The sequence below is a fragment of the Acanthochromis polyacanthus genome, chromosome 16 (genome assembly GCF_021347895.1).
Source record: "Acanthochromis polyacanthus isolate Apoly-LR-REF ecotype Palm Island chromosome 16, KAUST_Apoly_ChrSc, whole genome shotgun sequence".
NCBI lineage: Eukaryota > Metazoa > Chordata > Actinopteri > Pomacentridae > Acanthochromis > Acanthochromis polyacanthus.
The window spans coordinates 16892715-16920214 of NC_067128.1; the positions used below are offsets into that span (position 1 = coordinate 16892715).

General features: G+C 38.3%; 2 protein-coding genes across 3 annotated transcripts in view; one reads left to right on the forward strand and one right to left on the reverse strand.

Annotated features, from left to right (window-relative positions):
• Positions 1-979, forward strand: part of msraa (methionine sulfoxide reductase Aa) — a 51723-nt gene extending 50744 nt beyond the window's left edge. For both annotated transcript variants that reach the window (XM_022192723.2, XM_022192724.2), the window contains exon 6: positions 38-979. In XM_022192723.2, coding sequence (XP_022048415.2) covers positions 38-208 — 171 coding nt within the window. In that variant the 3' untranslated portion in view covers positions 209-979. The remainder of the gene's footprint in view (positions 1-37) is intronic.
• Positions 980-11729: 10750 nt separating this feature from the next.
• On the reverse strand, positions 11730-15632 carry LOC110950258 (hydroxycarboxylic acid receptor 2-like). Its single transcript, XM_022192729.2, has 3 exons — positions 15085-15632; positions 13732-14137; positions 11730-12646 (listed from the first exon to the last, which is right to left on the reverse strand). The coding sequence occupies exons 1-3, from the start codon at positions 15237-15239 to the stop codon at positions 12191-12193; spliced, it is 1017 nt and encodes a 338-aa protein (XP_022048421.2). The 5' UTR covers positions 15240-15632; the 3' UTR covers positions 11730-12190.
• Between the last annotated feature and the right edge of the window lie 11868 nt (positions 15633-27500).

Consider the following 27500-nt stretch of genomic DNA (forward strand, 5'->3'; position numbering starts at 1 on the left):
TGTTCAAAATTTTGTGTCTTTTTGCTGTTTCTCTCAGATACTAACAGAAGAAGGTTTTGGTCCGATTACCACAGAAATAACTGAAGCCAAGCCGTTCTACTACGCCGAGGACTACCACCAGCAGTACCTGAGTAAAGACCCAGATGGATACTGTGGCCTGGCAGGAACAGGTGTCACCTGTCCAATAGGCATCAAGAAGAAGGCCTAGATAGCCAATGAAAGCCAGGTGTTACCTCTGATCTGTGATGTAGTGATTTTTGAAGGTGATGCTCACAGATGCAAGAAGTTTGGGGTTTTAAACATGTGAACATCCAATTATTTTTTATCTTTTATGCACTTAATATTTATACTGAATTACAGCTGTGAGCTTGTCAGTAGTTTTTACAGTTAAGAGCTGATTTATGTCTTGTAGAAATCTCTCTGTTGCAATTTCTGATTGATGTGACCGGTGGCACAACTGCACAACATGAACTGCAGGCTGATGAAGGCTGTGAGTCTTCTCAGCTATTTGCTAATGATAAACATACCAGTGCCTGAAAATGTATGCATAAAAAATACTGTGTTGTAGAGGTGATGCAGCACATCAGTTTATAAAAAGGTTTGAATGAAAATACAGCAATCGACACATGCATTACATATTTATCTAATAGATAAATATGTAATGCATGAAGTATTGACAGAGGTCTATAGACTGAGATCCAGTGAAACGGTGCTAAAATCCCACACTGCATCAGCACAGAATTTGCTTAAACTAAGGTTTAAAATTGTTGCTGTTAGTGTGGAGAGCCCTTTTCATTGTGTGTTACAAACATTAGGATTCTTAAAACTGCTCTGATTTGTTAAATCAGCTGCTTTAGGTTGGGGATGCACTTAAAAATCATATTTTTGTTGCTGAAATTGCTTCAAAGCTTTTTATTTAAGAGTTGGTTGCTTTGAAATTGATGCAGTTTGCAAAGAAATAAAGCGGCTTCTGAAATTATGAGTATACTGTGTTTTTTTTTTTTACTGTTTCTTGACCTGCTGACACACTGCTCTATGGGTACTACACATCCAGTTTGGACAGAAAATTCACACAGTAAGGCCAAAGATCCTCAGAAACAGGGACAGAGCCACTACACATAACCAGTAGTGAAGCCCATAAGATTGGTGTCATAGAAACACAAAACAAAGTTGCATCCGGTGTATAAACAGCATATGAATACATCTGTTTTAAGATTTAAATAAAGAATATGTTTGTAGTTAAAGTGTGTATGATTTAGGTTACCTGTAGATTTAATAATAACAATATTCGGGTCAATGTATAATTGTAAGACTTTTTGTATCATAGTCGACCTTTTTGCTGTTTTCAGGCTTAAATTCAACATGGCCACCTATAACCTAACACCACATGGCATTTTTACAGAAAGATTCTTCTAAATATATGTAGAATTGAGTAAAATTGAAATTGAAAGTTGTTTATAAAGATATTGTAGTAAACCTGTTGACATGCGATAAATCCGCACTTGACTGACACAGTCCTAAATATTAAAGAACTTGGAGTCTTTCCAGTCTTTTCTTCAGGAGGAAATGACATCATGTGGAGCAGGTCATGTGATTTGGAATTAACACACTTCCTTGAGAGGTGTTTTTGTAACGGGTAACTTAGTTGAAAGTGATTTCTTGGGCACAGATACAATTTGTTATTGCCAAAAAAAGAAATATCTGTCATGATTATCTCAACTTAATAAAAAGAACACAATCTACTATTTTTAATAAGCTCCTTTTATTATTGTTTAGCTAAATAGAAAATGGTTAATATTAAATTCGGACAGTCAGTTGACATTTTAGTGATATCCAGCCATTTCTTTATTAATAAGTGATTGTTTCCATAATAAATAATTATGGAATTTGTAAAGACGCCATCATTATGAACATAAAAAATATTAATTCTTTCACTTTTTTAATAAAAATGTATGCAAGATATGGTCGTCAAAAGTCCCTCAATTATATATTGACTCAATATATTTTATTTATAAGTGCCTTTCTTGACACCCAAGGTTGCTTTACAAGAAAAATAAATACAACAGAACAGATAAAAACTATACATACAAGAAAAAGACAATTACAGAGAATAATTAGTGTTGAACAGGTGAGTTTTGAGTCTGGATTTGAAGTGAGGCAGAGAGTCAATATTACAAATGTCCGGTGGGAGTGAGTTCCAGAGTTTGGGAGCCGATGTGAGTGAGATCAGATAGGGAGGGGTGAGGTCGTGGATGGCCTTAAATGTATAGAGGAGGATTTTGAATTCCAGTCTGGATTTGACAGGGAGCCGGTGGAGCTGCTGTAGGACGGGGATGATGTGATGAAATGAGGAGGTTTTGGAAGTTATGCGAGCAGCTGAGCTCTGGACCAGTTGAAACTTTATGGAGGGATTTGTGAGGGAGACTGAAGAGGAGAAAGACTTACAGTAGTCGATGCGATGAGGCTGTGGACGAGAATAGAGGTAGACGACTGATGTTGCAGAGGTGGAAATATGCAATGCGGGTGATGTTGTTGATATGGGATTGGAAGGAAAGTGAGGAATCGAGGATGACACCCAGACTCCTGAGGGGAGGGAGAAACTGAGGAGCTGTCAACAGAGAGGGTAAAACTGTCAGTGTTGGATAGTGTAGTTTTTGTGCCAATGAGAATGATCTATGTTTTTGTCACTGTTTAGTTTTAGGAGGTTTGAGGTGAACTAGGATTTTATTTCAGATAGGAAGTTGGTGAGGGAGGAGAGTAGGAGTGGAGTTGGGTTTACTGGATGGATACAGCTGGGTGTCATCGACGTAACAGAGAAAATGAAAGCTGTGTTTACGGAAGACATTGCCAAAAGGAAGGAGGTAGGTGATGAGGAGAAGGGGAAGACTTTTGTAGACTGTAGGGATGAAACCTACTCTACAGAAGTGGTCCAAACAGCTGAACAATATAAAACTGACCCAGAACCTGCAGCCAGAGAAATAAACTAAAAGTCTGGATGCACACAGTGTCGTGTCACAACTAGGTTCTGAGCAGAACAGGGACACTTGAGGAACAATTGAAGTCTTACGTGTAATTATTTTGAAGGTGCCTCATTGTGCACTTTTGTTTTAAACAAATTAATCAAAGTATCATCAGTCTTTCTGCTCAAAACACTGCAATGATGATTCCTGTCACCACAAATTATAACTCTGCTGCTGTCACAAAAAATATATCATCTACATCTGTGACTGGCAGCCAGAGGTGTCAATCGCAATTTGAGCTGGATGACTATTGGTTAGTTAGATGTCTCTAGCTCCTGACTCGAATTCTTAATCACTAGTGAAGCTGAGAGGATAACTAGTTGTAGGGGGTTTGAGGAAGGTTTCAGTCTTCAAATTCTACCAGCTTTAATTTTACACCTTCAAATTTATAACAACCACAAAATACTTAAAAATGGATTTTCATCATATGGGACCTCTAAGTAAATCAACTGTAATTGTCTTATAATTTAAAAAGCAGAATTTAATTTTTAATCAATTGAATGTTGCATAACATAGCTTGTTACTGCTGTCCACATGTACTTCTGCATGGAAACCTCGCCCGCGAAAGCACACAATAAGAGTGAATGATCGAAAAATTTGGTCTATAATAACAATTTGCTGAAATTGAGCCACCCTGGTGTTTGTAATAATCTCAGCCTGACCACCTCTATAAAAACTATCTGCCTCACCGCTGCTCAGATGTATTACAGATACAGGCCTCTGATGCAATTTTCAACAACTGTCTCACTGTGAGATGTGAAGAAAACAAGTGCAAGAAGTAAATGGCACACCCAGTATTTGCTATGGATTATGGGTTTGCTAATGAAGATCAGAAGAATCTATGTGCACCATAATTGCTATTTGGAGGCCTGTATTATTTTTGTATTTTTATCTTCTTCCACTAAATTTGATTTTCTGATGGAAAGATGTGTCCGTAGGTTTGTGTTTGCTCTTTTGTTTTGCGTGCGCGTTGTGTTTCGGGGCAGGATTGTGGATGACCTCCTTCCTCTGATCTTTGCCTGAAGCCATGTTCCAGCCCGTGACTCAACTGTCGTCGCTGTTAATCTCCACGCATGTGTGTTTGTACAGTATATGCGAGTGTTTTGATGGTGCAGCGTGCAAACACACACACACACCAGCAGGAGGAGAGCGCGTTCGGTGCCAGGCCCTCCAAAGCTTGGCATCACCATCACAAAGCAAAAGAAGGCAGAGATGAGTCTCTTTGGAGATGGCAGAGCGCCACCTTGGATCTCCGTTGCGTTGGATCACCTCCACGATGCAGGCTGCAGGACCACAGCTCGAGCGGCTTTTAGAGCCAAATCTCAACACTATTTTTGGAATGGAGCGGATGATGTCGGAGATTTTGTGAAAACGTGCAGCATATTTAAATGAGTCTATTTTCCCTTGAAGTGAATCCAAAATGTGTGTTCATGTTTGCACCTTTAATTCTTGTAGAGATGGGAAAAAACAACCCCTCTCCTTTCAAAATATATAATCAGTTCATATTATCCCTTTCCAGAGGCATTCTACTGATGAATTATTGGTAACTGTGCATGAAAAAAAATGCATCACATATCTATTATATCATCCAAGGAGAACACCAGCTGGACTGAATCTCATTTTTAATAAAAGAACAAGACAATGCTGAAAACAGCCACATCGCCTCATGCATGTTCTCTCTGTGACTGGTTGCTCTTATGAAACATCCGTCACATTTGCTTGTGGAAAAACACAACTAAATCTTTGTTTTAACATTTGATATTTCGCTATTTCTCATAATTATGAGGAATTTGCCTACTACTTTTCATAAATTTCAGGATGTGACGATGGCAACTCAAGGGTTTGCTGATAATGCGCTGGTTAAGATGAATTTTGTACAAGGATTCACACAATCGTTTCACAAATTTTGTTTTGTTTGAGACACTGTGAGGCTACAGTGCCCTTGAACAATGCTTCTGTCAACTATTTTTAGCCCCGTTTGAGCATGACAATTACTGTAACAAAAAGAATCAGTGGAATCAGTATTGAGCATCAGTACATTTTAATTGTGTCTGTTGAAAACTGTAAAGTACTGAAGCCCTTTTGATGCATTTATGAGCCCAATGACCTATTATTGGATGTGATAGTTCATTTTTCAGGTGATGTATTTATGCAAAGTTCTTATTTTTGTGTTTCTGATTTGAGATCATCAGTATAAAGATGTCAGAATCAGAATTGACTGCATATAAGAAAATACTGAAAATAGTGTTGACAGTATTGTCTATGTTCTCAGTCTCCAACTGTACAGAAATTCATACACTTTCATTTGTACAATCACCATCAGTTTTTTTGAGCTCACCTTCATTTACAAAGAGGCCTGATCCTGAATCTGACTCTGGTTAATGTGCTTGATTATGCTGCCATCCTGTGGTATTTTAAGGTGTACGTGGCTCAAGCCTTGTGTTACCATAACACTGTCAGGAAGTGCAGATTGAATTGATAAAATTACAAATGTTCTAAATCCGTATTGATCACAAATCCTTAAATCCACAGAGGTTTAGGCTAAAACACACAATTAATGCTGTTTATATATATTCAAAATCTGAGAACTAAAAAGAATTTACTCACAATTATTCAGAAATGTCATCAACTTCCAAAAATATTTGTTTTTGCTTAATAAAATGTCACAGAGAGATTATTTTCTAGCACAGTGTGTATAAATCGGTGATATGGCGTTAGGGAGGAAAATTAGAGCCTTTATTTTGAAGGGTCCTAACTGAAGTGTGATACATTATGGTCATTTTACAACGAAAACAACACTTTGTGCAGCTCAAGTTTTTTTGGTTCCACGTCCAGAGTCATTGTTGAATAGTTCGTGTTTGCTTTAAGGGAGTTTTTTTTTTTAATCTTAATTAGTCGTTTATCTGTGTATAAAACAGTGTGTTGAGACAATAGCTCGGGAACTGTAGCAACAGTAAACTTCCCTCCATGGCTCAGCTTGACCCGCGACAACACAACAGGTGAGTGAAGTTAATTAAACTAAAAAGCTACACATGCCACTCATTTTTTTCGATGTAGACTTTTTCTTGAGAGAGCAAATACAAACGTGTTCGTTTTCTACGAAATAACAGCTGACAGTTTTACTTAAGTGAGCTCGAACGAAGAAATATCAATATAGCTAATAGATTTGCATATAGTATATAATGTAACTAAACACTTGTTTCCTTCTTAGAGCTAAACTTTTTTTTTTTTTTTACCAAAAAATGTAGCAAAAAAATAAAAATAAATGACGGACCCAGTTTGTACATTAGGTAAATGTGATTTATTTATTTATTGGTGTTTAGCTTGTTTACAGCCCTAATTTTACCCATCATGTAACATGAGACGTTTGGATTGTTAGCTAATGAACAGCTAACTGCATTAAAGTCATAAAGAGCCTGTAACTAATGTGGGCATTAAAGCCTTTTAAGAAATATAAGTAATTTATACTGCTTTGAGTAGGTTTACAGCTTCCTTGGATTTGTCTGTTTAGCCGGAACAAATAATATTCTGTGTTGTCAACAATAATTAGTGTTTTTAATTAGTATTTTTATTTATTGTTATATAGTATATACATTTAAAAAACTATTTATGTTTTCAGAGTTTGAAAAACCTGTATATATGCCTATATTTTCAATTATAAGAAACTGCAAGAGCAAGAAATATGTTAGGTTAGGGTTAGAGTTGGCTGGCTATGGCTTGGGTTAATCCACAAACAACAAGTAGGAAAACTAATTTCTGGCAGCCATTTTAGTTCAGTTGCAACTGCAAAACAAACAAACAAAAAACCCTCGGTATGAGATATACAAGATAAGTCTTTGTTAATCCAATGTACACACGTCTTTTAAACTGTGGCAAACTACTACTGCATTATTTTTCTTTTAAAGACACTTTTGCTAGCTCCTAGCTTAAAAATATGATCATGACGGCTGTTAGCTTGTCCCTCACATGTAGCCAATAATTTAGACAGAGATAAAGGTAATTCAGAAAATTGAGAAATTCACATCGAATGACAGAAACATTTTAAAAAAAAATATTAATTCTCCATAATAAGTTAAACTACTGCTCAATGTTCTCATAATTTCTAAAAATAATCTCCCTTGAAATTATGAAGTCTTCTGCTACTTGCTTATTATTTCTGATGCCCTCATGTGGAAGTAGCAACTAATGCATTCCAGTTAATAAACAACAAATCCTTTTGGAATTCTTCAGTCTGAACATGAAAACAAAACACTCCAGCAGTGCAAGTTCTTCACATCTGCGCACATTTCAAGTTCAGACTGTTTTATTCCTGTTTTGGGAGTGAGCTTAAAATGAAAGCAAATATTACAGCTCAGATTAAGGCGTTCTCTCTACAGTTATAGCCTTGGAAACTAATTCTGGTTGCACTTTTGTCCCTTTTCTAATCAACTTACAATACTTTTTGCAGCTGAAAACAAGATGAAGACAAGTTCAGCATAAAGGAGTCTCTAAAGCAAGTGAGCATCAACCAAGAATGTCTGCTGAAATCCCAGAGGAGAGGAAGCACCAGAGGACGTGGACGACTTCAGATCAGTCACTTGACTCTTGACACTTGATGAGGGCATGTATCACCCTCATCTGCCCTGCCTGCTGAGCCCTGATGATGCTGCCTCTGTTGGTCATTCTCAGTCTACTGCTGCCAGCCAGGATGTTTGTGCCTCTCGGACTGCAAATCAGCAAGTACGTAAAACTTCACCGCTTTGTCTAAAAGCTCACAAATTAAAGGACAAATATACCAAAAATATTTTCACGGTAAATTGTTTTGATTATTTGATTGCTTTGATTTGTAAGACATTTTTCTGTTGATCTTTTTGCAGCAATGACCAGTGGTCATACTCTGGAAAGTATGTCAGTTTCAGTGAAGTAAAATCCAGCTAACACATGTTTTCAGCACGGTCAGAGCACCCTGGAGCTGACCTCCACCTCCAGTTATCCAAATGGAATACATCATGCATTCAGTTCTTGAAATTTGTTTTCAGATACTGTCTCATGCTGAACAAACAGTGTTCTCTTCTCTGAATTTATCACCCAGAGGCAACACACAGCAGCATGGTGGATACTGTTGTTACTGCCTCCAAACTAAGAAAAGAGAAAATAAATCCTTTATTTCTCCGTATGGCAGGGGAAGTTCACATTGTTACAGCAGCTTATGTAGCAGTAAGCGTAGTAATAGAAATAAAATAATAATAAAAATAGTAGTAATAATAATAATATTTACAATATGTACAGGGATGACAAATGAGGATGAAACAGTACAGTACTGACACACTGTAAGACAGTACAATATAAAGTGGCTTGAAAAAAAATAAGTTTAAAAAAGTGCAAAGATGTAGCAGTGCATAAATGTCTGTGCAAACTAACACTCATTACATCTTCTTGTGTATCATGGTAACGTTACCTTGTCATGATAAATGCTTTTCTGCCCAGCGAACACCAATTCAGTCTCTGAATTGAATTTAGTGGTAGCAATCATGTTCAGAATGGAACCAGCACATTCAGAGCTTTGTAGCATAAATGCCTTTTTAGTGGTGGCGTTGCTGCAGACATGGGACTTATCCAGTCACTTACATACAAAATAAGGCAACACATGTTCGGCCTGATAACGAGTAAACACAAACTCCATTATGGACTGTGACCCAAATTCTCGCTGGACAAAGGCTCCCCTCCTCACAAACCCCAGTTTAACCCCGGAATAAGCACCTCAAATAAAAGTCTTTCTGAGAAGTCCTTTAAACTACAGAGTATCAACAACAGTTTCTAAGTACAGGTTCAGAGATCGGGTTTTTTTGTACATAACAAACCAGAAGAACCAGTCCTTTCACTCTGAGGATTTTTGCATCATTGCTCTTCTTCAGAATTAGTTTCTAGTTAGAACCTGTACACTTGAATTACTCCAATTTTTTGACTTTGTCTTGTGAAGAGCAGTTTTAGTGTCTTAGCAGAGTTATAGATTGGTATATTCTAAAGGAAGCAACAGGTTCAGGTTAAAGCCAGCAATCAGTCTCGTCAACTGCCAGTCCATTTTGTTTTCTTGCCACTAGATGGGTGTAAAACATCATATCATTGCATCTCAAACTGCTTGGCACAGTCATTGAAAAAAACTCTTAAAGTTTGTCTGTTTCTTTACAGGCTCCTGATCGTCCATATGAGGTGGTTCAGATGCTAATTGAGCAGATCCACAAGGTGTTACAGGAGCAGAGCAGACTGCTGGCTCTTTTGGGAACAGGTCAGTGTTTGACAATACACACTCCTGTTTGTACATCCAGTGGGAAAAATTCTGCTTTTCAGCGTTGGGATGAAACACTTTCAGCAGTTAATTTCACAGTTTTAAACCTCAACAGCACACAGCAGGTTTATTGTAAGAGGTACACACGTAGAAGTCCGAACATTTAAATTAGAATCACAAGAAGACGTAGGGGAAATTGTAACTGTTTTTTCTGTTCACCTTGAATTCGTCAAGTTTCCCCATCAGCACTTGTCACTTATCATTATGAGCTAAATCCCATCAAGCTGCTTTCAGGCTGAGGCTGGGTCATTTAGCCATTAAAGGCTTTTAAGAAGCAGATGGAGCATGGAGCCACTCTGCAAAAAAAAAAAATGCAAGAACCATAATGAAATTATGTTCCGTGTTTGTGTTTTCATACTTCTTATATGTGTTGTTGCTGTTGCTGTGATGTTCTGGCCTAGAGGTCGCTAGCCTCAACTAAACAGCTTTCCTGTTGCATCACCTGCCTGTCCAGTGCTAAAGGTGCACAGCGCAAAATGTTATTAAGAATTGTCAAAATGAGAATGATGCATAGATAAACTGGGTCTCGTATGTGGAAAGGCTCTGCTTGAACTTGAACTATTGCAGGTGACATCATGTTATGGCCATCAGAGTGCACAGACACAAGCTGAACAAACTGTAGCACTCTTCTGCAAAAGGGTGGACCACGGATCCTCAAGAGGCTGATCAGCAATGCCAATATTTGGACATTGTAAGGATCATGAGGTGGATTTGGAAGTAATGCTTTTTGTAGATGTTTGGGATGAAGTTAAACCATTAGGGGGTTTTACGGTGAAGCTTTGCACGGCTGTGTTTACGTGACAGTAGTCGATATTTTAATGTGATGTGATGTTTTGCCGGGAGAAGGCAACACTCCTCTCTTCACTCCACTCACGCAACATGAAAAGCGGACTCTCTGGCTTAGATATTTTTTTGTGTATTTGCAGCACCAGTATACAAAGATCTTCAGTCAGCATTACAGTCTTTGACAAATAATTCAATTGGGATTATCAACATCACAAGAAAATGTACACAGCTTGAATGAGGGGATTTTCAAACAGCTCTCCAGGTTTTCGTTGTCCACTAAGATTTGACATTTTTGAAGTGATGCTTGTAACATAGATTTTTGAACACCACAATACTCGCTTACAACATTCAACAACATGAACAGAGAGATGGAGAAACACGAGTTGTAGACAAGCAGAGCAAGAGAGACCACAGAAATAAGTGACTTCCTCAAGACAGATGCAGCAGCTGAAAGATACTGACATGTAAGTGTGCATTGTGGCACAATATCTGAACACATGGTGGAGTTCACAGTATTTTCTGACTGTCAACCCCAATAAGGACGGTTCCATCTGGTTCGAGGGATAGATGATGAACATGATGGTTAACGATGCAGACTGTAAATGAGAGTATGTTGTGCTTTCTATGCTATACTTCTGATTACTCTGTAGTTACTGCAAGGCCAACATATGCAGTCACAAAAAAAATGCCACGTCATCTCGGATCCTATTAGAGATCCTAATAAATAAAAAAATCTTGAATATATTCAAGTAAATATTGATATAAAATATCAGTTTATATTCTACTATTTAAAGCAGGCAGTTGACATCTACATTGACATCCAACACATTGTTTACTTTTCTAATAATCTAATAATGACTTTTAATGCTGGATTTTGCATTCGATCCGGAAACATCTACATAATATGAAGCCATGCGAGTTCACCAGTCAGACAGGATCTCAGCTTTATAAGTGAACCTGTTCTTCCACTTAAATGCTCTCTAGATTTGCGTTTGTAATGTTTTGGCTGAGCAACCAACTTCATAGGATGGCATGTATGTGTGCAGGTTATTTATTTACAGGATGACAGTCTAATGACATATGACTGAGTATATGTCAATGTGTATTTGACATTGCAAAAGTGCAAAAAAAAAGTTCAAAAGGTCATATTTTTGTCTTCAGTACAAGGCTTTTAAAAACACTGACCTGTTCTTTAACCTTCCTGTTGTCCTCATTTACAGGCACTAAAAAAATATTGTTTCCTTGTGTGAAAAAAATCCAAAAATTCAACAAAAAAATTCCCCAAATTTCTGAAAATTTGCAAAACTTCCAGGAAGAAATTTCCAATAATTCCTCAAAATTTCCTTTAAAAGTTTGATTTAAAAATCCCCCAAATTTGGCAAGGAATTTTTTTTAGATATTTTCAAAAAATGAGTGAAAATCTTCCCCCAAAAAATCCTAAAAATATCTAAAGTGATTACTTATATATCAGTAAAACTTCTAATATTTTCTTTAAGAACATTCACATAAAAATCAACCTTGATTTTTATGTGAATGTTCTCAAAGAAACATTTTTAACAGTTCTTTTTTCTACCAAAAAATGTTCAAAGACTTCCCAAAAATGTTGAAAATGTGGACATCAGAAGTTTCACTGTGAAAATATTTTCACAACGGGTCAATTTTGACCTGCAGGGCGACATGAGGGTAAATGTATGATTGCAATGAGAAATAATTCTGCAGATTACTTACACAGGAAAACCACAGATTAATCTTTTCAGACACACTGTGAAAAAAAGATGAAATACATCTGAATAATAATGTCAAACTGTGATGGTCTATGACCTGCATTCTGGAGGACATGCTCACCACATAAAGTATGTTTGCTACCTTCTAGTAAAGGGCATTTGATAACCTTAAAATGTCAGCATGGCTTTTCCCTGCTTTTTCAGAGAATAATCTGTCAGAGTAGGTAAAAACCTGCTGTGGGGGTGGATCTCTGATCTTAACACTGATATGTAATGGTAGATAAAATGCCTGTGCTGCCATGGAGATAGGATCACAATTCATCAGAAAAAAACAATCATTTCTCGATTATCGGCAACGTAAGAGTTCTAACTCCAGAAGTTGTAGTAGTTGCTCCCATCCCAGATTCAGAGGTTATCAGCTTCTTCTGAAGAAATGTAGGACAGAAGCTGGATATGTAAGCGTCTTTGAACCCTGAGTTACAGAAGCAGTACACCAGCGGGTCCAGCAGGCAGTCAGTGTAAGACAAAACCATGAGGCTGTCGTACACCTGAACCGCTACTTCCTCTGCTTTCTCCAACTCTTGCAGCCGGAGGCCGAGCAGCACGGCTCTGGCGATAGCACAAGGTAGGAAGCAGATGGAGAAGACAACAACAACCGACATGACTACCCACACAGCTCTCCTTAGTTTGGTCTTCTCCCCGACTGTTTTCTTCCTCAGCCGGTTGACGATGCATACGGTGCAGTAGACAAGGATGAAGAAGGGGATAATGATCTGACTGAAGAAGACCACCTTAAAAAATGAGAGGACACTATTTAGTATGTTGACAGTACTCTAGACAGTTAAATAATGTCAATTCTTTGCTTAATTTATTATATTTACATTTTGCTCAAAAGATACTTTTTTGCTGGGATTATGGGCTCAATTCTAAACCTCGCTCTTGGAATCATCTATCCCAGATATCTCCACCCAGAAAAACCTGTTTGCTTTTTAGTAAAGGTTGGCCCGTTCCTCATTGCATTATTCCAAAGCCCTTAGACTCTTTATAGAACATATGAAACTGTTTTCAAAGAAACCTATAGTATAAAAGACATTGAAATGTTTGTACAATTAAAAAAAAAAAGAAATTATAATTGGAATTTTTAAAATGAAAATAACTATTCTAACAGTTGTCTTTATTTGGTATTTATTTAGATTTTTTCTTCAGTCAGTTAGCAGTTGTGACTTATTCATTCTATGAAATGTTCAAAAATTGTGAAAACTATCCATCACAATTTCCCAGAGGTCCAGATGAAGTCTTCACTTGCCATGTTTTGGTTGCCAGGATTTTGGGCTAAAGTCCAAAGATTTTAAGTTTAGTTCAATACAAAACTGAGAAAATCAGGAAATCTGAATTTAAGATAATGGAAGTACATTTTTAGCATTTTTGTTTCACTTTTGAAAGATAAATATGTTACAAATCTATCAATACTGACTACGCATTAAACAATTCACTAAAACGACAAAGATAGTTAATTATCTGACACAATACAAAGCCTCAGATTGTTAATTTGGCAAAAAAAAATAAAATGATTCATTTGCTTGAACAAGTTTCTTTCTCTTTGGCCTCTGGCAAGCTGCTAGTCAGGGACCAGGGCAAATTAGATTTACCATTAAAGTTAATATTTTATCACGGTAATGTTCACTTTACAGGAAGTCAGTGGGGTAGTGTAAACAGCTGTACTTCTTCTGTGTTGAAAAACTGAGTTTAGCTGTTCAGACTTGGTGAATGCACCCATCGCAATTAAACTCATATCACAGGTTAATATGTCACAGCTGTGTTAATGCAAAGTAAAGAAGAGCCCATTTAAAACAAACAAAAAAACCCAAAGCCATACCTCTCTAAAGGTGTCTGTCACATCGTGATACTTGGTCTCATTTTGTCGGCCGTGGCTGTTGCAGCACTCAAAGGTCTTGACCATGGTGGGCACGGTGAGGGGAAGCAACAGGAGCCAGATGACAACAGAAATCTGGGGAGATTTCTTCAACACTTTGACACAATTTCTCCTTCCAAGATGGACCACGTTGAAGTAGCGATCGAGGGACAGGATGATGAGGAAGGCTATACTGACTCCCCGGTTGAGAAACAGCATGAAAAGCATCGTTTTACAAACCACACCATCCTCGCTACGCCTCAAGTTGTGCTGGTAATGGTGAATCTTGACAGGAAGACAGGCCACCAGCAAAAAGTCAGCAACCACAATGTTGAACAGGAAGATACTTTTGTTCTTCCAGAACTTGAACCTAAAGAAGAAGTAATTCACAGTTTATTAGGGTTTGTTTCTCGTCGAGAGTAAACACAGGGGCAAAAAAAAAGTGACCCACATCCTATCTTTACATTTTATTTTTAACCTCTGCCACAATTTACTGATTCAGCTGATGCACTTTGCATAATGAGAGGATGACTCATAAAAGATCCAATGGCAAACAACAGCAGACACATACAGGTACTAATGTGATGTTTCTGTTTCATTTTTTAAAGGCACAGAATGCCCTTGCTTTTCCTTTTGCTGTTTCAGTGATGGAACAAATACAGATGTATGGAGTAAAATGATAGCCAGAGTGTGCCTGCTGGAAGCCTTTATCATACTGTCAGAGTTACTCTTCACCTATAGCACAGTATTTTCCACATCCAACACGTTTATCGGTCATCTCTAGCACATTGCTTCTTTTCTGCGCTCTGTGTTGCAACTTTCTCAAGAGATAAAGAAAAAAGGGCTTAACCTGTTTCCCCTTTTAAAGTTAGGTTAATTATATGAATTATTTACAACTTAAATGGACCACTTTAGGAAAGTTTTTGAAGTTCAGCATTGTTTTTCACATTCTTTATACAGATTTTGTAGTTAGTTTCAAGGTGACTTTGTCAGCATGTAAACTGTATCTTCTCCTTCTTTACTGGAGTGAGCACCTATCTGTTGGGATTTTTTTGCAAACTTACAAAGCTGTGATACCAGAATTTAATCGTGATCCAGATTTTAGAACGTACTAGTGCAGGCAACCCTGACCGTTTTTGCTATCCCCATTTGACTTAATGACTTCATGATATCATCAGGTCGTCATCGCACATCAGTTTTGTCACGACTTTTGCTGTCCTCTCTCTTGCCTATACTAATATTTGTTTTAATTTCAAGTACTTTGTTAACATAAGGAGAAGACAATGATACAGAGAGTAAATTTGTGTTTGTTCATACCTGAAGACGAAGATGTAGAGGACAGACAGGTTGAGAGGCAGACCCAGGGCGAATTCTCCTATCATCACATAGGAGAGGACTTGGTATGTGGCATTACTTGGAACTTTGCAGTGGTCAATTAATGGATTTGTCTCCATATCTTGTTGGCTGGACATAAAAGTGCTTGAATCTGTCCTACTTTCACAGTAGCAGGAGAAGTTGCAGTCAAAGTAGTAGTATTATTCTGTGCAATATTACAGCAATAGAAAGGAGAAGTGTTAAAGATGTTTCAAGGCAGGCAGCACAAAGTTAAATCCTTTGTCTTGGAGATGGTTGTAGCTCCCTCTGACCTTGAATCTTCTCTCCTCAGGCAAAGATTCCCCTTCTCACTCTGATCCGTCAAATTCAACAGTCCGTCTCGGAGAGCCTTACGGTGATTGTAGAAGTCTGTCAAGCCTTGTCTGTCTGTGCGAAAACATGCTGAGAAAACATGCAGTATTAACACAGCATGTGCTGGAGAACAGCACTGAGTGTAACAAGAGAAAATACCCTGTCACAGTATGTCTGCACTTTTTGTGTGAGACTACTACCGATCCTTCTGAGAGAGAGGAAGAATTTATAGTCAGCTGGAGGTGTGGTTTAAAGAAAGAGGCTGAGCTGCCAGAGAAGCAAAGCTTGAAAGATGTTTTCGCAGCTTTTCAGCAAAACAAATTGAAAACTTTGGTTCATCTCTGTGATAGTAGAATATGAAGCAGTTTTTGTGTTACACCAATTGTCTTATTTGGAAACGGACACTTTCGGGGATTTTTTTTCTAGCTGAATGGAAATACTTGTGAAATTCCTCAGGTGGCTGTCCATAGGAAAACATCATGCCTGCACACGTCCAGTATTATGTCTGGAAATGGTCATGACAGAAGTGTTAAACACAGCTATTTCAGGAAAATAAACTATGGAGATCTCTGTACATAAATAATAACATTTTACACAATGCCTATTATTTTATGCATTAAGTATGGAAGCGTCTCGAGGAAATAATACATTGTTTAGAATACACATATACAGCCACTTTAGAAATGATTCATACCCTTTTACTTTTTGTATGCTTTATTTTGTTGTGGATTCAATTTCAAATAGACAAATTTCCCATCAATCTACACTCAGTAGGTAAGATAACATAAGATTCAATTTGACTGTCATTGCAGAATACAACAAATTGCAGCTTTTGTGTATTCCAGCTTGTAAAGAAGCTAGGATCAGCGTACTGGTACATTATGGTACCCCTGAAACAGAACAGGTTAAAGACCTTGCTCATGAGCCACCAGAAGCCCAAAGCAATCACCACCGAAAATAATGCTAAAATATGTTTTTAGAATTTTTTGCCAAACTTTTCAAATTCAAAAACTGATTTAAAAAAAATATTAATTCTTATTTCAGTGCTTTGTAGAGGGCGCTTTGCAGTAGTTCAACAGCTTTCAGCTGTCTCTCCAGAGACAGCACTTTGAAACAGTGATCCACGCCTTTGTGACCACTCTGCTAGATTACTGTAATGCACTTTATATGGGAGTTAGTGAGTCCTCCATCGCTCGTCTCCAGTTGGTTCAGAACACCGCTGCACGTCTTTTAACTGGCACAAGAAAATTTGAGCACATTTCACCGATTTTAACTTCACTCCACTGGGTGCCCGTCCATTTTAGAATTCATCTTAAAATGATTTTATTTGTTTTGAAATCATTAAATGGTTTTGTCACAGCACACCTCTCTGAGTTCCACCCCTATATACTGAGCCGATCTCTCAGTTGATCAGCTGCTCCTCAGGGTGCCCAAAACACTGTTGAAGCTCAGAGGGGATCGAGCGTTTTCCGTTGCAGCTCCGTAACTCTGGAATGAACTGGCGCTGCACATCAGACAGGCCTCATCATTGTCTAATTTTAGAACCTTTCTTAAAACCCACCTATTTTCACGCTGTGTAGGTGTGCTGTTTCCATGTGCACGTATATTATATCTGGGATGGGCAGTCCAGTCTGTTCACTCTATGTATTGTTTGTGTTTTATTGTGTATTTTGCTTTTAGTTCTACTATTTTTTATATAGTTCTGTTGTTTTTATCTTAGTTTTATTATTTTTGTCTTTTGATCATGTTTTTACTCCTCTGTACAGCACCTTGGTCAACTCTCGCTGTTTTAAAGTGCGTTATATATAAATTTGATTTGATTATTGGATACATTTCTACAGGTTGTGGATACCTGCATTTGTCCGGTTTATTCCATTCTTTATGGATGATCTTCTCAAACTCCATCAGATTGAATGTGTTTTGGAATGGTCCCCTTCAGACCCCTCCACAGATGGTCTGTCGGCTTTGTTTTGGCCACTCATGGACAGTGCGTGACAGACCTGTCCTGAAGCCACTCCAGAGTGTCCTTGGCTGGTTGCTTTGGATCATTGTCATGCTCAATGATGAACAATCGCTCAAATCAAGTTTCTGCATTCAAGAGCAGGTTTACTTCAAAGAGCCTTTTGGATTTGGTTGCACTCATCCTTCCCTCAGCTCTTAAATGCCTACCTGTCCCTACTGCTGAAAACCAGCCCCATAGCATGATGCTGCCACCACCATGCTTTACTGTGAGGTTGATTTTAGGAGGTGCTAAGCGCTGCCTTATGCTCACCAGATATTGTCCTTAGAGTTCTGCTCCAAGAGTTCAATTTTTAGTTTTGTCAGGCCAGGGAATCCTTTTCTCTAAGTTCTGACTAGTTTTGACAAATTGCAAACAGTCTGCCGTGAGTGTTTTACCAAGAGTAGTTTTATCTAACTCCTCTACCATAAAGACTTGATTGATGGAGTGTTGCTTAGATTGCTGTCCTTTTGGTAGGTACTCCATTTCTCCGACTGCTGGGTTCCTTGTTTAGTTTGGCCAGATAGCTATATGAAGAGTCCAGGTGGTTCCATACATCCTCCATTTCACAATTATTGAGGTGCTCCTGGGAACACTCAAAGCCTCATAAATAGTTTAACACCCCCACCTTTACATTTTATCCTTAACATCTGTGACAATTCATCCATTAAGCTGATGCACTTTGCTTAATGCTTCAGAAAGGATGACTCATACCGGTTTTACAAGTAACGAACTGGCATTTAAATGTACCGATAAGATTTTTCTACTTTATTTTTTAGAAAATCAGATTAATTTTGCTCAGCATATTTCAGTGGTATAAATACACAAAGATATCAAAGAAAATGATGGTCAGAATGTGCCTGCGTGAAGCCGTTATAGTACTGCCACTCTTTACCCGTAGCCCCAGATACTGTCCTTTGAGTTCTACCTCAAAGAGTTCCATCTTTTGTTTTATCACACACTGATCTACACTGACAGTTATTAAAAACTTTGAGACCATATTTTTCAACATAGTTTTTATTTTGAAGCCCAAAACTGGATTTTCTTCATATGAATCATTTGTTTAGCATATTGGCATACAGAAACAAAAATCTAAAGTTTCAAGAATGATTTCAAAATAAAGAATTTCACAAAAGAAAACGGCACCTGCCAAACACAAAGTCACAACAGTCAATACCGAGTATGGCCTCCATTTGCTTCGATGCAGGCAGCAATCTGTCGGCGCATGCTTTGGACCAGGCTTCTGATTGTGGGTTGGGAATAGCCCATACGCCTGGCTACATCACTGTAGCTCAAACCGGCCTCCACCATACCCAGTGCCCAGAGACATTGTTCATGTGATAGACGCGGCATGATGCTGTTCACTGGACTAACAATGGTGGCCTTTTTTGGGCCTTTATATAGTCCTTCAAAACCCATTCTCAAATTGTGCAGACACTCACTGAGTATTGTTTGGTGTGTATTTGGTTCACTTTTGCAAAGTGACCAACCCATGTGCAATGAATCATGACAAAATGACAGCTCATAATTATCTCAACTACCAGGGCACTAGATCATCAGTAAATCCACAATGAATAATTACAACCCCCCTACAAGTAGAATTCTGCGTACATTTCTACCTCAAAGTTTCTATTGACTGTCAATATATATCTCGTCACAGTTTTATCATGGTGGTCTACAGGAAGCTATTCAGACATCATGACTTAGTTGTTTTCCTGAAAGTTTCTAAGCACATCTGAACAATGCCTAAAGCAAACAGGATGAACCACAAAGATGACCACAATTTGGAATGCCACACCAAAAAGTCAGAGTAAATTATTACATTTTTAGCAAATCAGCAGAAACTGAAATGTTTTCACGTTGTCTTTATGAATTATTGAGTGTAAATTAAAGGGAAACTTGCCAGTTTTACCATTTAAAATGATATCTATGTCAAAGTAAAGAGTACAAAAAGTGGAGGGATCTGAATACTCTATGAAGCAACTGTACATAGGTGCTACATACATATGTTGTGTATTTTTTTAAAAATTTTAATTACACAAGCTACATTGCATTCATTACAGATTCTGTTGTGATTTAAGGAGTGAGGGTGATCCTGGAAACAGTACATTAGGAATACTCCAGCCTGTATTTACTCTCTGCTCGTTTGCTTCGGAAAAATTTGAGGTCTGGATGACATGTTTTGTTATGTAAAATGTTTCTTCTTAGGAAAACCACAGTTTTTATATAATGTTTAATGGAAGTATTTGTCATGCTATTGTCAAAACCTTTCAGCGCGTAAGTTGTGACACTATGATGGAAGTCATGCAACCTGGTGGTTAGAGGTTCTAGAGAAGTACTGGTAGTGTTGAGAATTGCAAAAAGCTGAGAAGACATGTCTCAATCCTCCTGTGTGTTGTAGTTCAGTCATAAATAATATTTTATACCTTTGTCAAACTATCTGTCATTTCTGCACAAGATGTATGTGTTTGTAGCACACTGGAAGTTCCCATAAGTTCCCATCCATTTATGTGGATTCATCTTTCTTCATCTAGTGTCCCATGCCGATGTCAGATATAAACATTGACAGAAATCTTAGTGCTGCTTTCAAAACGCTCATTCCAAAATCCAAACTAAAACAGCATGGTTGACTTATTGCACGAGTGATTCATGTCAGGGTTAAATCACCGTTTAAACATCTTGTCCTATTCAAGTCAAACATTAAAATAACCTCTACCCCTCTCCCTCTAGGTCTCTGCTGCTGTTTAGCACCGACAAGCAACAGCAGTAAGACTTAGCAAGCTAATCATTTAAAACTTTGCCAGTTTTTGTACAGTCATGCATTTACTAGCAGATGTTACTTACCAGCTACCAAGCTTTACTGCCTGGTCACATTCTGTCCTAGTGGTGTTGCATTGCACAAAAGACCAATTCCACACTACTTCTGCAATAGCACACGTCTAAATGCAGTGAGTGTGTTTAGACGTGGTCTGTTGCACGTCAGACCATAATAGGGCATATTTTAATCTATCGTAGTCATTGCAGCATTATTTCTCTTCCACAGAAATATATGTGGAGTGTTCTTCATTAAATGGACACAAAGCTTCTAGTTTTTCACCTAATATTCTTAAATCCATTTAAACTGATACAAAGCAACACCCTCAAGTGTGCCCAATATTCAGTTAAACACAAGATAGACTAAATTGTATGCATGAACATATAAAGGTTGCATCAGCAGGAGGAAGTCGAACAACAGATGTGAATTATAGATTACCTTAAAAAAACACCCAAAAACTAGATAATGTGGTAGACGGCAGACAGTTTCCTGTACAGAACGTCATTGTTTAATCTGAGAATTTAGGAAGTGCATTATTAAAGCTCTTCAACATATTTGAATGGTGCTCACTCTTATACAAATTGTTGTTTTGTGGGCATGTTGCAAAATATTATACCCATCTCACAAGATAATGATAAAGTCCAATAGTACAATACCATGAACTATGGACATGGAATTAAAAATAACCCAAAAATTACATCAAGATATTTTGACATATTTCTTCTTTAAACAAAAGAATTATACACTGCTCAAAAAAATTAAAGGAACACTTTTTAATCTAAGTATTGCATCAAATCAATGAAACATGTGGGATACTGATCTGGTCAAGTAAGTAACTGAGGGGCTTTTTAGTCAGTTTCAGCTGCTTTGGTGTTCATAAAATTAACAACAGATGCACTAGAGGGGTAACAATGAGACAACCCCCAAAACAGGAATGAGTTTACAGGTGAAGGCCACTGACATTTTTTTCCTTCCTAATGTTTTCCGACTGTTTTTCACTAGTTTTGCATTTGGCTAGGGTAAGTGTCACTTCTGGTAGCATGAGGCGATACCTGGACCCTACAGAGGTTCCACAGGCAGTCCAACTCCTCCAGGATGACACATCAATGCGTGCCATTGTCAGAAGGTTTGCTGTGTCTCCCAGCACATCCTCAAGCGCATGGAGGAGATTCCAGGAGACAGTCAGTTAGTCTGGGAGAGCTTGACAGGGCTGTGGAAGGTCCTCAACTGATCAGCAGGACAGGTATCTGCTCCTTTGTGCAAGGAGGACCAGGATGAGCACTGCAATAGCTCTACAAAATGACCTCCAGCAGACCACTGGTGTGAATGTCTCTGATCAAACAATCAGAAAGAGATGTAATGAGAGTGGTCTGAGGGCCCAGCGTCCTCTAGTGCCCGCTGTGCTCGCTGACTGGCACCGTGGAGCTCGGCTGGCATTTGCCATAGAACACAGGAATTTGCAAGTCCACCACTGGTGCCCTGTGCTTTTCACAGATGAGAGCAGGTTCACCCTGAGCGCATGTGACAGACATGAAAGGGTCTGGAGAAGCCGTGGAGAACGTTATGCTGCCTGTACCATTGTTCAGTATAACTGGTTTGGTGGTGGGTCAGTGATGGTGTGGGGAGGCATATCCATGGAGGGACACACAGACCTCTACAGGCTGGACAATGGCATTCTGACTGCCATTAGGTATCAGGATGAAATCCTTTGACCCATTGTCAGACCCTACATTGGTGCAGTGGTCCTGGATTCCTTCTGGTGCATGACAATGCCCAGTCTTATGTGGTAGGAGAACTCATGCAGTTCCTGGAGGATGAAGGAACTGATACCATTAGCTGGCCCCCACGCTCACCTGACCTGAATCCAATAGAACACCTTTGGAACATTATGTTTTGTTCCATCCGACACCATCAGGTTGCTCCTGACTGTCCAGGATCTCAGTGATGCCCTGGTCCAGTTCTGGGAGGAGACACCCCAGGACACCATCTGTCGTCTCATTCAGAGCTTGTCCCGGCATCGTCAGTCATGCATACAAGCACATGGAGGCCATACAAACTACTGAATACCATTTTGAGTTGCTGCCAAGGAATTTCAGCAAGATGGACTAGCCTGCCACATCAGTTTTTCACTTTTGATTTTGGGATGTCTTGAATTTAGCCCTCCTGGGGGGTTGATCATTTTCATTCCCATCAAACAATGTGGCACTTTTCATTCCTAACACATTATCCAGTCCATATCAATGCTAAGATCCAGTTTGTTTTTCCCCCATATTGAAATATGATGTATTTTCAAAATGTTCCTTTTCCTAATTTTTTTGAGCAATGTATTTTCCTATGGTATTATGAACACAACTGCTTTTATTTGTATCTTTAAAAGCCTTTTAGCCTTTTATTCTCATACATATGCAGCTTCTGTTTGTTATGAGTAGTGTGTGATCATAATTTATAATAGCATGGCATTCATTTGTCATCTTGTGACATTAATTCACGTCTTGATAATTATTTCAAGCATTCAGTCCTTGAGGTATTTTAAAGAATGCAGTTTTGTAAAATTTTGCAACAGTATTACTTAAGTCGCATAGGAAATCAGTAACAGTTTTTAATGCGTTAATGCATAACTTACAAGCAGGCTTGTTTGTCTTCCTGTGAATTATAAATTTGACTTTGTGTTGTTGAGCCCATCTAACCTAATTTCACACTAAAATTGCTCACTTCAGGGCCATTACGTTTGGAAAAACACTGTGACTGCGTTTTCTGTCGAACAGCTGCACAATAGTGCTCACCTGCTATGATGACGCCATTGTCATTATATAACAGAGAAAAGGAGAAGTTCGTCTCATGCATGGATTATTGCAAACGTTTTACATAATGCTTTCACATTTTACGCTTACCTTGAGCAAACTGTGAGCTTGGGCAACTAGAGTGAAAGATGGATGATGCCATAATAAAAGAAGAACCATGCAGTCTGAACTGTTGCACATGAGAGAGAGAGAGGTTTCTTCGAATATGTATCTACCTTAACTCTTGTGTCGTCCTGCGGGTCGAATTGACCCATTTTAAAGTTTGAAAATGTGGAAGAAAAATATATTTTCACAGACATTGGACACTTCCAATGTCCACATTTTGAACATTTTTGGGAAATCTTTGAACATTTTTTGATGGGAAAAAAAAAGAAATGTTAAAAATGTTTCTTGAGAACATACACAAAAAAATCAACCAAAATCCAGCGAATTTGCTGGATTTTGGTTGATTTTTTGTGAATGTTCTTTAAAAAAATATTAGAAGTTTTACTGATATATATGGAATCACTTTAGATATTTTTAGGATTTTTTTGGAAGATTTTTACTCATTTTTTTGAAAATATTTACAAGAATTTTCTTGCCAAATTTTGGGGATTTTTTTTTTAAAAATAGAACTTTTAAGGGATATTTTTAAAGAATTATTGGAATTTTCTTCCTGAAGGTTTTGCAAATTTTTGGAAATTTGGGGATTTTTTTGTTGAATTTTTTTTCAGACAAGGAAACAATATTTTTTGGCGCCCGTTAATGAGGACAACAGGAGGGTGAAGTATACGTTGTGCAACATGCATTCACAGCATGCGTTAAAGTATGAACAGCTCATCCAGCAAACTGTGTCCTCAGTTCTGCTTCTGTGATTTCAGGCAACTTATAGGAATAAAAAAGGGGGAAAAGCAGGCTGGTGGGAGCTGACGGCAGGCAAAACAGGTTCGGAGAAAGTCTGGACCGGGTCTAGCAAGATGCAGGGCATAAGGCTTGTGGAATGGCAGGCAGGAGACAGAGCAGGGGGTGAATATTATCCAAGCAGGACTCCAGGGGTGAGAACTGAGTCCATGTGGGATCCTGACAGTCTGTGGTCCGGTGAGGAGCGAGTGAATGAACAAGGTTTATATAGCTGTGTGGTGGGAAACTAGCAACTTTGATATGATGTGACTGTGGCATGCGTCAGAGTTTTGTGTTGATTTTAACAAAAAATTCAGCTTGGTGTTGGATCTTTAACCAGATTCTGTAAGAGTTTTCTGAAAATATACATGTTTTACTACATAATACATAATACATACAGGTTTTACAGGTTTTTTTATGTTTTTAATTTTTTTAAAGAATAAAATTGTCCCATTTCAACACCAGCTATTAAAACACTTTACAAAATGAATAGTGAAAAACATCTTGTGTATCCTGGATCAGATAACATGCAGCTTTCACTATCTGACCTAGTTCTTGTTGTAGATTTATCATATATTTGTGTGTATGTAGAATACTCCTGAGGTGAATCAGAGAGAAAGCTCTTTAAGTACTTCAGCGCTATGTTTAGTATAATGTTGGAAGAAAATCTTTTGTAGTTAAAAATGTTCACTAAACAGTACAGTCCCTCTCTCTACTTTCTCCATAATCCTGCCTGAAATGTTTTGGGTCTTCTTTTTCTTTTTCACATGCTTCGTGTCTCATCCTCTTCTTTGGGCATCTGGCTCCACAGCTTACAGTTTACCCAATTCAATCTCCTCTATCAGATCAAAGGAGGCTGGGAAATCATCCTGTGAAAGGTAAGAACCAGCCACTGCCTAACATGTCAACACTGCCGCTCTGTTTACACAGACAAAACAGCACATCTTATCTGGCCCAGATTTCACCGTAACATGTAGAGTCATGTACGTGTAGGATTGGGATTTTTACCATGCTGTTATCACATGAAACTCTGCACATATCAGTGAACACTTTGTAATAAATGTAGGAAAGTAATAAAATTAAAATTCAATAATGCAATGAATATTTATTGCATCAACTACATACATGTGTTCCTGTAAGCCCTGACTCCTCTCCCCTCCTGTGTAGTCTTGCGCAAGCAGAAACAGACAGACAGATAGACAGACAACAGGAAGCCAAAACTATTATGGTAACAATTAGGCTTACAGGTCTATAATTTTGCCTCTGTACAAACACAACCACAGTGGATTACAAATCGAGCAATCAAGATGGGATTTAAGTGTAGACTGCAATTCATTGTGTTTAACAAAGACATTGCACTTACTGTTTAGGAGTGACAGACATTTTTTACGAAGTTCCTCCATTTTCAGTCAAATAATAGAGCAATTGAACAAAGTTGGAGCAGAAATTGTCCAAAATGTCTTGGTATGCTGAAGCATTCAGAGTTTCTTTCACTGGAACCATAGGGCCAAGCTCAACCCCTGGAAAAAAAAAACAGCCCCACACCGTAATCCCCCAACACCAAATTTTACACGTGGCACAATGCAGTCAGGCAAGTACTGTCCTCCTGGCAACCGCCAAATCTATATTCAAGAGATTCAAGAGAGATTCAAAGTGTTTATTGTCATATCCACAGTATGGAAACATGTTTCTCTGTACAATGAAATTCTTACTCTGCTGTCCACCTAATGCCTAATGTGTAAGAATAAATTTAAAAGAATATAAATAGAAATTTAAAATAGAAAAAATAACACAAGTGTAAAATTTAAAATATAAAATACAATACAAATTCAAATAAGGCAGTACAGTATTGTGCTGCTGGTGTGAACTCTGGTCAGCAGTTTAGGAGTCTTCATCCATCAGATTGCCAGAGAAACGTGATTCGTCGCTCTGGAGAAAGCGTCTCCACTGCTCTAGAGTCTCGTGGCGGCGTGCTTCACACCACTGCATCCATCGCTTTGCATTGCACTTGGTGATGTATGGCTTGGATGCAGCTGCTCGTCCATGGAAACCCATTCCATGAAGCTCTCTCCACACTATTCTTGAGCTAATTTAAAGACCACATGAAGACTGGAGGTCTGTAGCTGCTGACTCTGCAGAAAGTTGGTGATTTCTGCACACTGTGCCCTTCAGCCTTTGCTGACCCCACTCTCTGATTTTACCTGGCCTACTACTTAGTGGCTGAGTTGCTGTTGTTCCCAATGGCTTCTACTTTGTTATAACAGCACTAACAGTTGACCGTGGAATATTTAGTATAGAGGAAATTTCACAAATGGACTTATTGCACAAGTGGAAACCTATCACAGTACCACTCTTGAATTCACTGAGCTCCTGACACATTCTTTTACAAATGTTTGTAGAAGCAGTCTGCATGCCAAGGTGCTTGATTTTATCTACCTGTGGGCATGGAAGTGATTGGAACATCTGAATTCAGTTATTTGGAGGGGCGTCCCAATACCTTTGTCAATATAATGTATGTCTGGCAAAGAAACTGCATCTCTGCTGGTGTTTGTCAATGCTGTGACTGCTGATTAGTTTACAGAGCTTTACTTTCTGCTCAGATTCAGTCAAATGCAGCTAAACTGATGGGACAGGGCTTCACAGTGCAGATGGATAATGATCCAAAACATAAAAAATGGAATGTTCTGACATGGCCAGTGTCATGGCCATGAGTAGGTCATCTGAGTTTTCACTAACTGAAGACAAAACTGAAGGCAAAAGTGCCCACAATAAGCAGCAACTCAGGACAACTCAAATGAAGTTCTGACAAAGCATCTCAAAGGAGGAAAGCATGTTGTCATCTCCATGGAGTTCGGGCTTCAGGTAGTCATTGACTGCAAAGGATTTGCACACATAAGTATTAAAAATAATCCTTATGTTCATGTTATTGTGTCCGATTAGTTTGGAGCCTCTGAGAATCAAAAAATGTCTCTAAGTACTCCACAGTTAATGCAATATTTTAGCTGAGCCCCTAAATGAAAGCTAAAAGTATGCGCCTCAATCCCATCTTCATTGCTTCATTTTAGATCCACTATGGTGGTATACAGAAGCAAAATAGGAAAATTGTATCACTGTCCAAATACTTATGAACACAAATGTATTCAGCATTTTTTTCTACAAGTCGCCTAAAGTTTACCATTGATATTATTCTCTCATTGTAGCCTGGTCCTTTGTTGTTGTCACCTTACTTATTTTGTAGTAAAAATTTTTTTTCAGTTTTATATTATTTGGAGCCACAAATGTACAGTGCAGAGCTTGGTACCTTGGCTTTAAGACTGAAGTCATCTAAATGTTGCTTAGGTTGTTTTCCCTCCTTCTATCAAGTACCTAATAATGAATGTAAGACACTCACTCTTTATCCCACAACACAAGTCACATTATTGCGTAAATGCATGCTGACTCATATCTAAACTTCTTGGGAATGTTTGTGTCAAATCAGCCGTTGGATACCAAGTTTAAAAGCTATCCAAAACTCTGTATGCGTGTAGAAAGACGAAGGATCACTCAGCAGAAA

Bases quoted from the DNA above. Each gene is read 5' to 3' on its own strand.
- LOC110950258 (XM_022192729.2), bottom strand. From the start codon at position 15,239: ATGTCCAGCCAACAAGATATGGAGACAAATCCATTAATTGACCACTGC. The intron at 14,138-15,084 runs GTATGAACAAAC...CTTCTTCTTTAG, and splicing joins CTCTACATCTTCGTCTTCAG to GTTCAAGTTCTGGAAGAACA. The intron at 12,647-13,731 runs GTATGGCTTTGG...TCATTTTTTAAG, and splicing joins TGACAGACACCTTTAGAGAG to GTGGTCTTCTTCAGTCAGAT.